Genomic DNA, 15,721 nt, shown 5'->3' on the forward strand with positions numbered 1-15,721 from the left:
TAAATGTTCAAGGCAGATTTTATGGGGATTTTCTCTCATGTCAAAAAATTTTCATACTAAATATTTTCTGGATTACACACATTTTCTTAATGGGCGAAAATACCATTAAGTGTTCAATTTTAAACAGCAGCAGTTATTTATTAGATAGATGCCTTAGAGCAGACTGAATTAATCTGAAATTGCAAGCAGATCCCAACACATTGTCTAAGGCCTTGTCCACATGGAGACGAAAATGATGTATTTCCATTTAATTTTGAAAAAGTTTTCTGTAAATTCGGGACCGTTTTAGGAAATATCTGTGTTACAACGGAACCTCTGAAAATGAGTGGAAAGGCTGTAGTATATATGCCAAGCCTGTACGTGGCTTGCTGACGTTGTTGACATTGCTTCCACAGAAATGCAATAAAAGAGAGAAGAAGCTCACAGAACACTGCCCCAGATTTTCTTCTAGTTGCCCTTCTGGTCATTCTCCATGGTGGGTTTTAGAACATCTGGTGTGTGTTGTTCGCAGTGGTGGTAAATCAGATTTTGCCGTAAACACCTTAATAAGCTCAATAGCTTCTGCAGCACGAACACATCCCCGTAATCCGCCATTGTTCTTTTGGTTCGATATGCGCATGCTGGGTAAGTGGGCTACGATATGTGCGACGTAATCGTTTCAAGAAAGATGTGGTTTGCCGTCCACACGGAGACAAAATGGTAAAAGCTTACAGATTTGTTCGCTCTGGGACCTGGTTTCAAAAAGTAGTGTTTATGGCTTCTCAAAATGCAGTTTCCATGTGGATGAAACGGCAATACGACAAAAAACTTGTGCCTACGCTCCTGAATTCGTCTCCGTGTGGACGGGGCCTCAATGCACAAAAAAACGTCATCAGCATTTCCCTTACATATGTCTTCTCACAGTTTAGACAGACTCAGGAGTCAGTTTGAGGGGATTATAAACAGGAAATTAGCCAATACTCTGAGCATAAGGCTTCAATTTTTGCTGCTTTTATATGAAATGGTTTGATTTTACTAGTGTATTGATCTCTGGTATCATGACAGCTCCTACTAAGTCTGCTAATTTTATAACCTAATACACAAAAATGGATATCTAAATATGTCCTTAAGACAGCATGTTTTAGATTTAATACATTAAAGTTCAAAAATAAGAATAAAGAGGAACTATAAAAGTGATAATCACAATCATAAAGGTCTTTCATGCTGTTTCCATTCCCTTTTTTGATTAAAAAACTACTTTACAAACTTCCTAATAGCTAAAAGACAGAAATATCCACTTTTCTAACCCTTCAAAAGCTTCAACAGACTTTTAAGCTGCTTTTATCAACTTTAATCTAATTATTTGTAGGGAAAAAACACATGATCTGACATTGTTGTGATGTGAAAGCTAATGAAACAATTTAATACTGTATTTTGAAGATTTTTACTCTAAACTGGGATGCAAACAAGTTAGCTTTTTGTGGGGGTGGGTCTTACTATACTCTTGTGAGGCCTAGAGAAATAGGCCAAAAATTGCAAAAGATGACTAAAGAAGGCAAAAGTTGCCAATATATGTTGCAAAAAGGGCAGAAAAGGCATAAGGGGGCAAAAATTGTAATAGTGAGAAAAAGAGGCAAAAAGTGGTAAGAAAAAACATAGAAGTGGTAAGAAATGGGTAAAAATGTTAAAAATAGGATAATACTGGAAAAAAATTCACAAAAAGTGGTGCAAAATGGAGGAAAAGAGGCAAAAATGGGCAAAAAGTGGCAAAAATTGGTTTAAAAGTGCTGCAAATACACAATTTCAACATCAGAAGCCGGTAATAGTTAGCACACTTTTTAGCTCTAATATGAAGTAACTGTTAACCAGAGTCATTCTCTGGGTCTGTTGGAGTCACTGACAGCTCTGTGGACCTGCCTGCAAGGGGGCGGTGCTGTGAGTGAGTGACATCATCTAAAAGTTATGATTACCTCGTAAAAGACACAACACACATGCTTACTACTAGTGCAATATTCATTTTTCTGCCACAAATCATGATCTTATATCTGCATTTTACCACATAGGAATCCACATGTACTGTTTTTGTTTCTCTGCAGAGATCTACCTAACTATAATTGCTTGATAAAGACATTTTGGGACTTTTTACGGACTTTGACCTTTCTCTTGGAGTCAGGGGTTCCTTCCAGGGGCTCTTAAGGAAACCAATTCTATTCTAATGCTATTTTATTCACTCTTGGCCTCTTATTTACCCTAAAAAAACATGTCTTACTCATTGAAAGTCATTTTATATGATTAACTGATGCACACCTGTATGTCTCGAGGCCCCTTAGAGCTCAAAGCTCTGGGTAATCGCTTACATTTCCTCACGGTAAAGCCTCCTGTGACTGTGTGACTACTCTTATATGGTAGCATCAGCAGCCAGCTCATTTCTTATGCTTAATAAACTAAGTGCGTCACTTTTCTGGGCCGTATTGAGTAACGTGAAACCTGCAGAGTGGGCCTGCAGGATCTCATGCCCTCCTGCTGAACTCAGACACGCCATCAGAGCGTCTCAGACCTCTGAAACAGAAGCGCTCTCTCCTGTTACTGCCGGGACAGGCTGTTTTGACCCCTGTGGCTCCCTTGTCAGAGTTGTGATTGACCAGCATGGGTCATCTATACTTCGCTGAGGGTGTCACTGTGTCATGTTGCTAGGAAATGGTGCATTACCGCTGCCAATCATGCTGTGGCCGGCGGTAACTTGAGCGACTGGCAGGTCTTCATCTCGAGGACGTCGTCTTTGGCTGCTTCCCTACAGAATGTATACGTTACAGCCTGATAGGATTGGTTTGTCCACAGCAGACGTTAATGCAGGAGCTTTAAATAAGGATGCTGTTGCTTTAAGGTGACACTGTGTTTACTGCAGGACAGAGGAATGCGAGCAGCTGCATCCCTGTGGTCTGCTTATGAGCTGCTGTCGACACGGTGAGAAATAAGCGGAAGTAAGGCACACCAAAACTCATCCATCATGTTCCTCTTACAGCCAAAATAGCCACTGTTACAAATACACTAAGCAGAAAAGACAGGCTGACATGTTTACTTACAGGAGTTTACATCTTCCTTTCACCACTTTCTCCAGGAAGGATGGGGCGGTTTACTCCCAAAATAATGTCCTGAATTTCTGCTTTTATGGCTGCACTCTTGAATGTGGTGGTGCAAAATCCCCTGTAGTTGTTTACTTGTTTGAGATCAGATTGTGAAGACCATCGTGTATGTTTTACACCATTTTCAGGGACTTTTTATGCACTTGGTGCCATCTTAATGTAACGGAAATGTTATCTTAGTATCAAAATGTTCCTCCATAATGGTGTTGTCTTTATTTGCAGTGATCATTTACCCAAAAACTGGACCAACCATGCAAGCAAATGCCGCTGCAGAGCTACCAGAGTTTGTCTTCGAAGCTGAAGAGCATTTAAGGTACTTCCTTTCATTTTGAATCCATCTGTTCTCTCCATGTGAGCCTGTCTGAACAAAAACATTGGCAGTTTAACCCAACAGCCAGGCTTAAAAAGCGGAGTGAAGAGCATCCAACATCAATGTGAGGATGATTTAGATAATAGAATGAATCTGGGGATTTTTGCACTTCTTTAGAGAATCACATGGAAATCATTCTTAGTTGTTGTTTGTGTTAAAACAGCAGATAAAACTGATGAAGAGTGGAAAATTGCAAAGTCTATACACTGTATTTTATTACAGGGTTGTAAAACTTGCACTGAACTTGTATCAAAGTGGATGAAACCAAAATAAATGGACTTTTTCAGATTAAAGTCTTAAATTTTGCAAGAATTGGTCATAAATTTAAAGAGATAATAGAAGGACATAATATCGCATGCTAAAAATGTAATTTTATGAAAAAGAAGTCATCAAATTTGAAATTGGAAGGAGCAGAATGTTGTAATATTGCAAAATTAAAGTCGTGAATTCTGAATTTAAAGTAATAAATTTATGGGAAGAAAGTCATAAGAAAAGAGAGCCATAGTAATATGAAGTTGAAGCAAAGGTAGGCAGTGACATCGGGCCTTGTGCTCCAAGATTTAGTCATTATACTGTAAGAGCATCATATATGGGGTATAAGTCTACATTAGTATGAATGAAAATAACGACAACTACATGCCTGTAAAGAAAACATTACTCAGAAAAGTCCTGAAGTCCTTAGTGGACATGCATGGACACCTTTTATTTTACCTTGTTTTACTGTGACGTTGGGTAAATTTATATCTTTGATCAAGATTTCAACTAATTTATCTCTTTTCTTGCAATGGAAAAGCTAATTTTCCAATGATAATTAAGTTATTCCTCAAGGTAAATTGGCAAAAAATGTTCACATAATTCTGGGGAAAGAGGGTATGTCAGTTTTGTTCCTCGTGTTTTTCATATCTGGTATTTTGGTCCAATCACACTCCAAACTGCAACATATGCAAATCTACTAATATGCATTTTTGACTTTTTTGGGGGGGGACTTGGGTTGCGATTTGTCATAAAGCAGACTGGTGGTTCCTGAGGCTGGACCAGTTGCGAACCACTGTTTTGTTTTGTTTTGTTTTTCTTTTTTTAAGATTTATTTTGGGCATTTTTGTGCCTTTATTTCATAGAGGAGGACCGTGGATAGAGTAGGAAACAGGGACGAGAGCAGGGTAGAGACATGTGGTAAAGGGCCTCAGGTCAGATTCAAACCCGGGCTGCCTTAAACCACTAGGCCACCTGCGCCCCAAAGCCATATATTTCTGTCTGGTTGTAAGTAAATCATATTATTACAGACTACATTCAAAATGTATTGGGTCATTTATTTACATGAATACTTGTGTGAGTAATGAGTTGTAATGTGAGATTTAATCATTGTTGCCAGTACATAGGGCGAGCAAATGATTAAGATTTTAATCCCAGTTAATCTCAGAAATAAATTCTTATAATCAGTTGATTAGTTATCTCTCCCTCTGATGTTTTTCTTTTGAGTCACATTCTGAAATTCCACTTATTTGCATTCAAACTGTTTTTGTTTCATTCTGGATTTTAGTGCTGTCTCAGACTAAGTGTAACTGAATTCCTGTTTGGATACAGACCTGAACTTTGGGTAGATCCAGGATAATGATTATTAATAATTTCAACCACAGAAAAAGGAAATTGTTAAGGACTGCCACTGAAATAAGAGAACAGTAGAAAAGTAAATGTTTGATAAAATGAGGTTCAGATGACTTCTGACTTTTCCACCAAGCCATCTGTGAGTTGTTTTTAAAGTGAAATGAGAAATTAAGGAGAAGTGGTGGATTTATTTCCATCACTGTGGCTGCAAAGGCACAATGCATTGACTTAAGTGTGCTGAAAAAGATAATGAAGCATGACGATGTCTGCACTAATTACGGACCTTAATCTCATCACAATTAATGCATTAATGCTAAAAGCCCTTTTCATTAGGTTCAAGTTGTAAATGTATGATCATAAAGTCAATAACTGTAAGTGAATAAATCAGTAAAATAACAGGTAATACATCAATTAAGTCATAGGTTTATGAGAATAAGGAGTAATACATTTCCATTATTGATGCTCCTTATTGACAAGTTTAAAGTCCTTAGATAAAAGTTGTAATTTTATGAGAACTAACCCTCCAAATCCCGCTGGATCACCGATGATCCCACATGTTCCTCACAGTATCTCAGGAGCCATAAGACAGATCTCTATGGAGTAAAGTGTCATCAGAAGCTTACTTTTTTTTTGCAGATATACAGATGTCTCCTGGCGTTTCTATCCCTTCCAGAACATTTTTAATCCAGGTGCAAACGCATCGAGCTTTGGCACGATGATATGTGACTTTTTATCATTTTTTCTTGGTGGCAGTGACAACTCAGTGCCAGCCAAAGAGTCAAGTTATCTGCCAGTTTGGATAGGTAAGATAAAACAGTCTTCTATCACCCAAGTAATGAAAGGAGGATGTTTGTGTTCCTAAAATGGGATTCATGCACATTCTATGCTTTGGAATACAATATGCATGCAGAGCCAGTTGATAGTGATAGTTTCTGTTACATGTCTTTTTTACAGAGTTGTTGTTTTTTCTCCTGACAGACAAGGCCTATAGGAGCTAAATGCAGATGTGAAAAGGCTCTGTCATTGTTGATCTGGGTGTGATTTGTCTAAAAATCTATGAGATTCAATTAACGTTGTGTTCTTTTACTTTACTTTGTGGTCATGTAACTTTAAATAGATTCATCTGACATCTTTCAGCACACATATTCTGATAAAGATGATTTATTGTGATGTGTATTGTATTTTAAGGATCATTTTTTTCTCAGTTGCATGGAAAACTTTAGCTTCTTTGTAACAGTTCTGGTACAACATGTTCATATACTGAGCTGAGCTTTCTGATATAAATTTTCAAAATAAAACATTTAACCACGGATGAAAATTACAACTTTCTTTCACAGTTTAAATCTCTTTTTATAAATGTTATTCCTGTGCATACGGTGGCTCTAAAGGGTCACACAGCCTTGTTAAAATGCCACATTCTTAGTGTAAAAACGTCAGACTGAGATATGCCGTTTCAGAACGTTTTCCACTTTTTGATTTTATTAAAACATGCAGAGTTTTTGCTCAGGAGTCTAGCAGATTACCTAGCTCAGTGTGGCAAAAATCTGTCACTCTTCCTCTCAAAAGTGATTAAAATTAGCCAGATAATGAGGAACTTTTCCTATATAACCCTCAACTCAGTGACTTTCCTGCAGGATTCAGGTCTGGGCCCTGGCTGGGCGGGCACAAAAATGTTATTTCGCTCTGGTGAAGTCACTCTTTAGTAGATTTGGATGCATGCTATGAGTCTGTCTTGCAATACAAGCTTCAGTTCCTCTTCATCTTCAGCTTTCTTGCAGATACCTGAAGGTTTTGTGCCACACCTGACTGACTTACTGAAGAATAGCAGCCCGGAAGCATGATGCTTCCCCAACTAGGCTTTACTGGGGGTCTGACATGGTACGTCTTGGCCTCTTTTTGGCTTCGAAACCACAAATGTAGTATTTTAACAGGGGTGTGCAGGCATTTTAGAGCCACTGAAATCCCGCAACAGGTTTTCCTCCATTGTAAGCTTGCCACGTGTTCATAGAAGAAATACAGCACACAGCTTTTATATCATATGACCCACTGAAATGATGACAACAGAAAATACATCCTCAATGTGATTTATTTAGCAAAATATGCCCTCCCCTTTCACGGGACACCACCATGAGGTGTTCCATTTTTACATATAAAATACCACATCTCCTTTTTCATTAATTTGCTGCAGAAATAAAAACTCAAAAAGCAGAAGAGTTCATAGATAGAGATGTGATTTCAACATTCATTCTCAAAGAAGTGTTAAGACAACATGTTCAGCATCTGTCATCCAGCTTGACTCCTCCGAGGGTTTAAAAATGAGCGAAGATTTATGTGGTAAACATGAAAGAAAGCCAGAATCCCCATGAAAAATAAATACAACTTCTCAGTAGGAATAAACAAAAACATAAGGAGCTGAAACAAATCATCACAAACCATGGGGCTGAATAAACAGGTGTGTCAAGCTTACATGCATCTCTTGTGGCCGGGCTTACATCGGTCCACGGCTGCAGCTTCTCACTGCTGCCGCCACACTGCATTTTTCTGCACTAAATCATCATCATTTGCAGCGAGAACCCTGAACATCCAAGTGCTGTTACACGGCGTCCAACCGTCAATTTGTCGAGCCCACAGGGCGGCACAAGTCTCCAATGGGCAGTCACGTCTGTAGCAGAAGTATCCCAACAATGTGCAGACATGCAAGAGCCACATGGCGAGTCCTCTGATCTTTAGGAGTGGAGCCTGATTAGAAAAATCTCATATGTAAGAAAGAAAGGGTGAAGATGCACTCAAGTCAAAATCCAGGACTTGCACTTTGATCTTTGTTTCCACTAGAATCCAGTCTTATGTCAAGTGGAAGCAGCAATTTGCCAAAATTAAGTCCAAACTTAAAAGGAAAGGTTTGACATGTTTGAAAAGAAGGCTTTCTGGACGGGTAAGTCAAATGCAGAATGATACCACAGTTAGCTTAGCTTAGCACATACTCTTCAACAAACAGCTAGCCTAGCTTTGTTTAAAAGTGCCGACATTGGAGCACAGCATGCCATTTGCACCTTTTTCCTCAATCAAGCCATACAAAATCCACAAATTAAATCTTAACAGTGCAAAAATCTGCCAAAAAACCCTGTAAGATATGTTTTAAAGCTCCAACACTTTTTAAATACACCAAACTATGCATGAGAGGTCGTTTTAGCTGCTTAATTTAAAGGTAAAGCATATACTTTGACCTCCAGGCCAGCAGGGGGCGACGTCAGAGTTAGCATAACTCAAAAAATACTTGTCTTCAAACTTTATAGGCTCAATCACTCACTTCAAATACTATTGAATACATTTTAAAGCTTATTTGAAAATTATAGCTCCATTTAGACACTTTAATTAATGCTAATGCTAAAAAAAAAACAAAAAAATAAATAAAATTAACATAGCTTAAATATAGATGTTATTGGCCTTAAAAAAACTTAAGCCTAAATATTGAGTTTATGAACCTACTTTGGCTTTATCTATGTCTTACATTTTTACAGTTAGTCCTAAAAACAGCTATTTTTGTTTTTTTCTTGGGTTATGTTAGATTTGTTTACTTTGGCTAGTAGCACAGTCTTGTTTGCCAATTTAAAACTGTAAATTATGCTTTTACGATTATTATTCACAGTATAAAAAAAGGTTCAGCCATGTCAATTTAAGACAACTAAAAGTGCAGATTTTCAGATTACTTTAGCTTTCTGGATTCAGGATAGCTGTTTCTAGTATTTATGCTAAGCTACGCTAACTAGCTGCTGGCTTGAATTATATTTTTGAGATAAAAATATAAGTGTGAGGTATCAATCAACTCGTCTATCTCTCCAAGAAACAGAAAACATGCTTATTTCCAAAAATGTCAAACCAGTCCATTAAAATCATAAGTAGATGGTAAATCATTGGTATCCCAAGGCAGATGCAGATCCAAGTCTTTGACTGTAGAGGGCGTAATGAGGGTAATATGGGCCTGTGGTGGGGAGAGAGTGTAGGGAGATAGAGGAGGGTCCAGGGGGCAGGTGGACTTTACTGTAGGGGTGATAGCGTGCTAATCCCAGGCTCGGGGGAGCCCTGAGGGAGAGGGAGCTGGGCATGGAGCCGGGGCTGCTCTGATGAGGGAGGTGGAGGTGGCAGGAGGCGGGTCCAGAGGAGGAGACAGAGAGCAGCTTACTGTCCATGCCCACAGGCAGGGCCGTGTGCGTGCGGAGGTGAGCCAGGAGCTCATCTGACGTGGCAAAACGTTTGTCACACGGCCCCGCGGCCGAGACCCAGTTACAGGCGTGAGGAAGGGGGTCGTTTGGGAGCATGAAGCCGTATGTGTAGAGTGGGTGGGAGAGCGAGGAGGAGACGCTGGAGCTTTGGTGGAGGGAGTGAAGAGGGTGGGAGGGGTACACCAAGGGGAAGTTTGATTTGAGGGTTGAAGACGGGTCGTGGATGCAGGAGTTGCAGTTGCTTCCGCCCAGGTGGGACACACTGGGGTAGCTTAGACAGTAGGGGTCCCTGCACAAACCCTGCATGAAGGATGGAGGGGAGGCGCCCGTGAGGGGGCTGGAGCTCGGGTGCTTTCCAGGGACTCCCAGGCTTCCGACGCTGAGGCTGGGCTTTGTTGGATCCAGCCCGGGTACAAACTGAGACGGGTAGCCTGCGTATGCTCCAACTACAGATCCATGATAGCCCAAATTTGAGGACGGCAGAGGGAAAAGAGGCTGCGTTGTCTTATAGGGAGAAATGGGTGTGATTCGACCAGGACCGAGGCTAGGCTGGGAAGAATCTGCTTTCCCTCCCTCGTGGTTAGAGCCTCCGTCAGAGCTGCTGTTGCTGCAGTTGGTGCTGGCTCGAGCGTGGCTGGAGTTTGCTTCATGTGGACTGTCTGAGTTCCTCTTGCTGGTATCCACATCTTTCTTTAGGGCGTTGTTATTGCTGCCCGTGCTGGTTGGACTGCCTTGCTCATGTGCAGAGTCTCCGTTTGTCGTTTGGGAGTGTGGCGTCTGCTGTCCACCTGGAGACTGGCTCTGTTTGTGAGGCTGAGACTGTCCAGGAGGGGTGCTGCTGCCTGCTCTGGAGCTGGGTGAGGCAGCATGTGGCGGGTAGGACTGCTGGCCCGGAGTTGGATTCCCATTAGTGCTAGAATTATTGCTTGGCACCCTAAACCCGACTTTATCACTGCTGCTGCTGTTAGAGCTGCTGCTGGTGGTGACTCCATCCCTGCGACACTCTCCGCTGCCTTTGTTGTACGGCTTGAAGCTGCATTTATCATCCAGAGAGAGGCGGTGCTCGCTGTGCTTCAGGCTGGACGAGCGACTGCCGGGCTCCTTGTCTGTCTGGCTGCAGGAGGAGCCGAGCTTAGAGGAGGACGGAGGGTCTGGTTTACCGATCTGGGAGCAGGTCTGAGCCAGCAGGGCCAGGGGACTCTTCTTGGCATCCAGCTGTAAGACAAGACAGATTCTGATCAGTTTTGTCATTTTTATTCATCCTTATCCTTCCCAGAGAGCCCACACAACAATAAAGAGTAGTCTTCTGCTATAAAAGCCTGAAATCTATTCACTTAAATACAATTATAGCTACCAGTAACTATGAGTCAAAGTGGTTGTGAATGAAGAGAAACTGTTCATATTTGATCCTCTGAACATAAAGCATACTAAAACTGAAAAATCTAAGGGAGTGTCTATGAATTACTTTTCAAGAGGCTTGGATGAATTGTTGATTATTGTGTCAGTTATTTTAGAAGAAAGTTTAAAATCCCAATAAACACATAAAAGCAGTGGATTACACTATTAGATAAAGGTTTTCCTTTAAAAAAAATAATGGTACGACTAGATTTTTGGTGAAACAAAAAGTGACATTTGGCAACATTCCCTTGGCTTGATCATGATTTTTCAATATTTTTTACAGCAAATGATTAAAATTAAGATTAAATGCCAAATGATGACTCATGAACTACTTTGAAAATTGAGAAAAAAGGTTACAGAAAATCTTAGGGAGCATCTATAAATTTCCCCTGACCCCTGATTCATTGGTGTATTTTTAAGCAAATTACAAAACAAAAGTAATTCAAAATAATTATCAAAAGCAGCAGATAATGTTCTAAAATATAGTTTATATCTAAAAACAACTAACTGCGATGAAGTATCTGTGGATTTTTTTTTTTGTTTTAATGCAACAAAAGGTGACAGATGTTGACATCCCAGAGGCTTTGAGGGTTAATTTTTCAACAGCAAATGATTTATATGATTTAAGTGTCCAACTGTGACTTAACCAAAATTTATGACATATGAACACAACAATACCTCACTTGATTTCCAATAAATACTAACATAACTGGTGATAAACAAGGAGATTATATTGATATGGTGTCATTTGAACTTTCTCCCCACTGATAATTCTGATAAAAGACCACAAAACATCCAAGGGAGTGTCTATAAATTGCTTGTTTTTGAAGCATGGATGATTTGTTGGTGACTCGTGAAGTCAATTAAAAAAACAAAAATACTCAAAAATAATCCGTTATATGTAAAATCAGCAGATTGTGTCGATAAATAAAGTTCATATTTAAAAACAACAGTGCTAGGACCAACGATTTGAGGTTTTTTTTGGTTTGTTTTGATGCAACAAAAGACAACACTTAACAACATCCCCTAAGCTCTGGGGGTTATATTTCAACAGCAAATGAGTACTATAATTATTCAAATATCTAACGTTGACTTAACTAAGATTTATGAGCATAAACTCAGCAATCAGATGGACTTTTTCAACTCAAAAATAATGACAAAAAAAACACACTGACTTGTCAAATACTCCAAAATCCAAGGGAATGTCTCTAAATTGCTTTGTAGAAGCTTGTATGATTCATTGGCAGTTCATTAAGCCAATTAATAAACAAAAATAGTTAAATATCTTGTGAAAGCAGCTGATTATACAGCTTGTTCTTCTGAGTTTATTCCTTTAGAAAATGTATGGTAGGACTAAGGATATGTAAGTATGAGTACCGAAATCTGGTACCAACACATTTGATACCTCTCGTACCGTATTACGACACAGATTTAGGATTGAAACCTGTTTCTGTTCCTTAAATGTTCTATTGGCACCTTATTTCTGAATCATTTATGGTACTGAGACAGCTTTGATCACACCTCTGACTTTTAACCATAGACACTCTTTATGAATTACCAGCTTAGCACAGACATCAGGAATAACTCGAACTACACACATCCCTAGGTAAAGGGCTATTTTTGGAGTCTTGATGGGAAAAAATGACAATTGACAAAACTTAGTTTAGTTTCTGTTTCATTTTTTACATTTTTGTAGCAGAGGATGATTTAAATATCCAAATATAACTCTTAAAACAGGAAGGACCATCATTTATCACACATAAATGCAGCTATACCTCACTTATCTCCTCCTAAGTACAAATTTAATAAATAATAATAATTTCAAAAATTCATAACTACTTATTTGGACTTTTACCACCAAACTAAATAACAAGTAAAGGCTACAAAAAATCCAGGGGAGTGTCACTAAATTTCTTTCTTGAAACTTGAGTTTTTCATCTGCAAATTAAGCTAATTAATAAACAAAACAGTTCAAAATAATAAATAAAAAGTAGAAGCAGCAGGTTAAATAAGGCTTTTCTCTGAAAAACAGTAAGGCAGGACCAAGTATTGTAGGATTTTGGGAGTTTTTATGGAATAAAACATAGCATTTGACAACATTCCCTGAACTCTGAGGGCTTTTTCTCACAGTTCTAACAGCAAATAAGTAATACTGGGATTTTCATGACGAACTATGACTCTTAAACTAGTAAAGTGACATTTATAACACATGAAGTAGCAAGACATCCCTTTAAACACCAAACAGCTGTGACACAATGACCTAAGTGTTTGTTTCCTGTCAATCATGCATTTATTTCACAAATAATTTGCAAATAAATTCACAAAATGTACATTTAGGTGGCCATAACTACTATTATAGAGAACCAGAATGTTTTCTTTATTTTGTATTAGCCTTTAAGAACATGGAGAGGAAAAGTGTGTGCCTTATAAACCGTGTCCCTAAAGTCAGTGGGTCTAACTGGTTTTGCTCCAGTAGCCACCACCACATTGTTAGTGAGAGACCACAACCCAGATTTGTTAGAATGATGAAAAATGTTGCAGTTTCTATCATAGAAAACATATGATCGAACAAACACAGCGGGCTAAAGAAGCATGTTTAAACTGTGCATCGTTACAGAAGCCCTAGGAGGAAATGCATGCATGCATACTTTTTATATTACCATGGAAAAACATCAACTGTGACATATTATCACTGGAATCAGAGATCTAGACAAACTAATGCATTATCTAGGAGGAAACATAATTAGAAAAATTAGCTGAAATCTTGGGAAACAACCAAACTTGACTCCCTGTCACAGCAAAATGGAGTAGAATAAAATAAATGCATGCATTTTTTGTCTTTAAAGTCCCTTAAAGATGAGAAATCTCTTTAACAAGAGACCTGAACAAGGTTACAGCCATGCAAAATTTAAAAAAACATTTTAAAATATTAAAAATGCAGAGCAACTATGTGTCTCTATCTCTACATTCTTATTAATCTGCTACTTTTTGTTTAGAGGTATCAGAGAATTTAATTTAAGCTCCTTTTGAAGGTTTTTTTTTTATGCCCGAGGCGCTCTAAAGGAAAATGCAGTTTCACCATGTCTGCTGAAACAGTGTCCTCTTAGGGCTTCCGTACTTTAAAGATATTTTCTCATTAATTTAAGGATATTTTTTGCAACCCATTAGAAACAGCTCCCTGACCTACTTTTGGACCCCGACCCACCGGTTGAGAACCACTGCCCAGAGTCAAAGTGATTCTTTTTCTGCTCTGGAACAGTTAGATTTATGTTTGCTGTCAGCCCGGAGGACGTCTCCATAAATTCAGAGTTATATTTACATTTTGGCTTCGCTGCTGACATCACAAACACTTGACTGCAAATGAATAAAGAGCTGTAGATCCTCTAAAGTCAATAAATACCTCGATGCTGACTGGTGCGGACGTCAAAGGCTGTAAATATTCCGGGTGCAGCAAGTGTCCAGTGTGCGCAGTCAACATCTTGAGAACTCGGATAGGAAGCCGCTTTGCCTGCCGAAGAGGGTCCAGAGGGGTCAACAACTGGACCACAGCACCAGGACGAGACTTCGTACCGTCAGGGGTCTCACTCAGCTCGATGCGCGTGCTCTGTCGATCCACAGCGGGGAGATATTTCATTGGAGAGAGGGCGCTGCGCTCCGGAGCCGTGCGTCAATCTTAGTCCGAAGTGTTTAGCAGGTGATGTTCAGATATAATCCATGCAGGCGTGAACCATCTCCACTCAGAAAGACAGAAAAAACACACCTGGACGTCCTTAAATGTCCCGGAGAGGACGGGGAAGCCTCTCAGTCCGTTTGAAGCATCTTTCTCTCCAAAACGGTTTTTATTCCACTTTGGAAACAATAAACCAAAAAATGTCCAAAAGTGAGAAGCAGAGGAAAATGAAAGCAGTGTCTTCTTCTTTCAAAGGTAGTAAAGACCAGTTTGTTCTCTGTAGATTCCCAGTATAAGAGGAGGAAACGTCCCAGTGCGTGTGTTCAGTCTAGACTCCAGTAGATCTCTGATCACAGGCAGACTTCACAGTGTCCGCTGGGTGGCCGCTTCAGTAATGAGGAGGGCGGGGTTTGCTCAAAGAGACCAACCCTCTTTCTCTTCTTTGACTCAGTCTCTCAGTGTTGGAGGAACTATTTTAGTCTTCTATATAATAAAGTAAAAGGAGAACAAGACAAAGGGAAATGCAGTATGAAGAAAAGTACTGCATTTCCAGTAATAAAGGGAAGCAGATGTGCTGTTCAAGAACGAGTCGGTACAAAGTGCCGACTCTTTTATAAGAACAATAAGATCCAGATCCCATGTGAGAACTATTTTATATGATTATTTTTGTTACTACAATCTTTTTTTTTAAATACTTTTATTATTTAAAAAAAACCACAAGAGAACAAAAGGCTCAAAATTTACATTGTTGAATGAGCATAGCAGTTGTCAAATTCCAAATACAAATAAAGATTCCAGATATTCCCGGCCCTCCTAAATATAATATTACTAAAAATAGTAATAATAGTACAGAAAATCGGTTAAAAAAAAATAGATACACAATATTTTCTTAACATTACTCTATCACAAGCACACCACACATTGAGGACACAAGTTTCACGCTGGAATATTGTTTTATATCAGGTGTGCCATACAGCTAAGCCAGCGCACAGATTTATCTGAACCACAATATATATATTTTGGGAGACAGTATGTTTAAAAAAACAATCAGGATACTTTTATTGATTTAGAGTATTATTACTGGAGGAATATACCAGCACAAATATAAGTAATATGCCATGACGTTGCTAAATTTGGCAGGCAAAAATGAAGTCAAACTGGTACCCAAATGAAGAGCCGGCGCTTTGTACCAAGCTGAGCTGAATGACCCGATCACTAAAAAGAGCTGGAATTCCCATCATTAGGTTGTATCAGTCTCCACATAAAAACACACGCTAATTTTAAAGAAAGGCTCTTTTTCAACCTAAATTTCAACAATTCATTATCGACCCGTCGC

At 39.1% G+C, this 15,721-nt stretch overlaps 1 protein-coding gene across 1 annotated transcript; it reads right to left on the bottom strand.

Moving 5' to 3' along the window:
• Positions 1–6,385: 6,385 nt before the first annotated feature.
• Positions 6,386–14,712, bottom strand: LOC121525647 (zinc finger protein 703-like). The gene is made up of 2 exons (XM_041811735.1): positions 14,116–14,712; positions 6,386–10,532 (listed from the first exon to the last, which is right to left on the bottom strand). The coding sequence occupies exons 1-2, from the start codon at positions 14,347–14,349 to the stop codon at positions 9,006–9,008; spliced, it is 1,761 nt and encodes a 586-aa protein (XP_041667669.1). The 5' UTR covers positions 14,350–14,712; the 3' UTR covers positions 6,386–9,005.
• Between the last annotated feature and the right edge of the window lie 1,009 nt (positions 14,713–15,721).

This window comes from Cheilinus undulatus, linkage group 17 (assembly GCF_018320785.1).
Source record: "Cheilinus undulatus linkage group 17, ASM1832078v1, whole genome shotgun sequence".
Taxonomy (NCBI): Eukaryota; Metazoa; Chordata; class Actinopteri; order Labriformes; family Labridae; genus Cheilinus; species Cheilinus undulatus.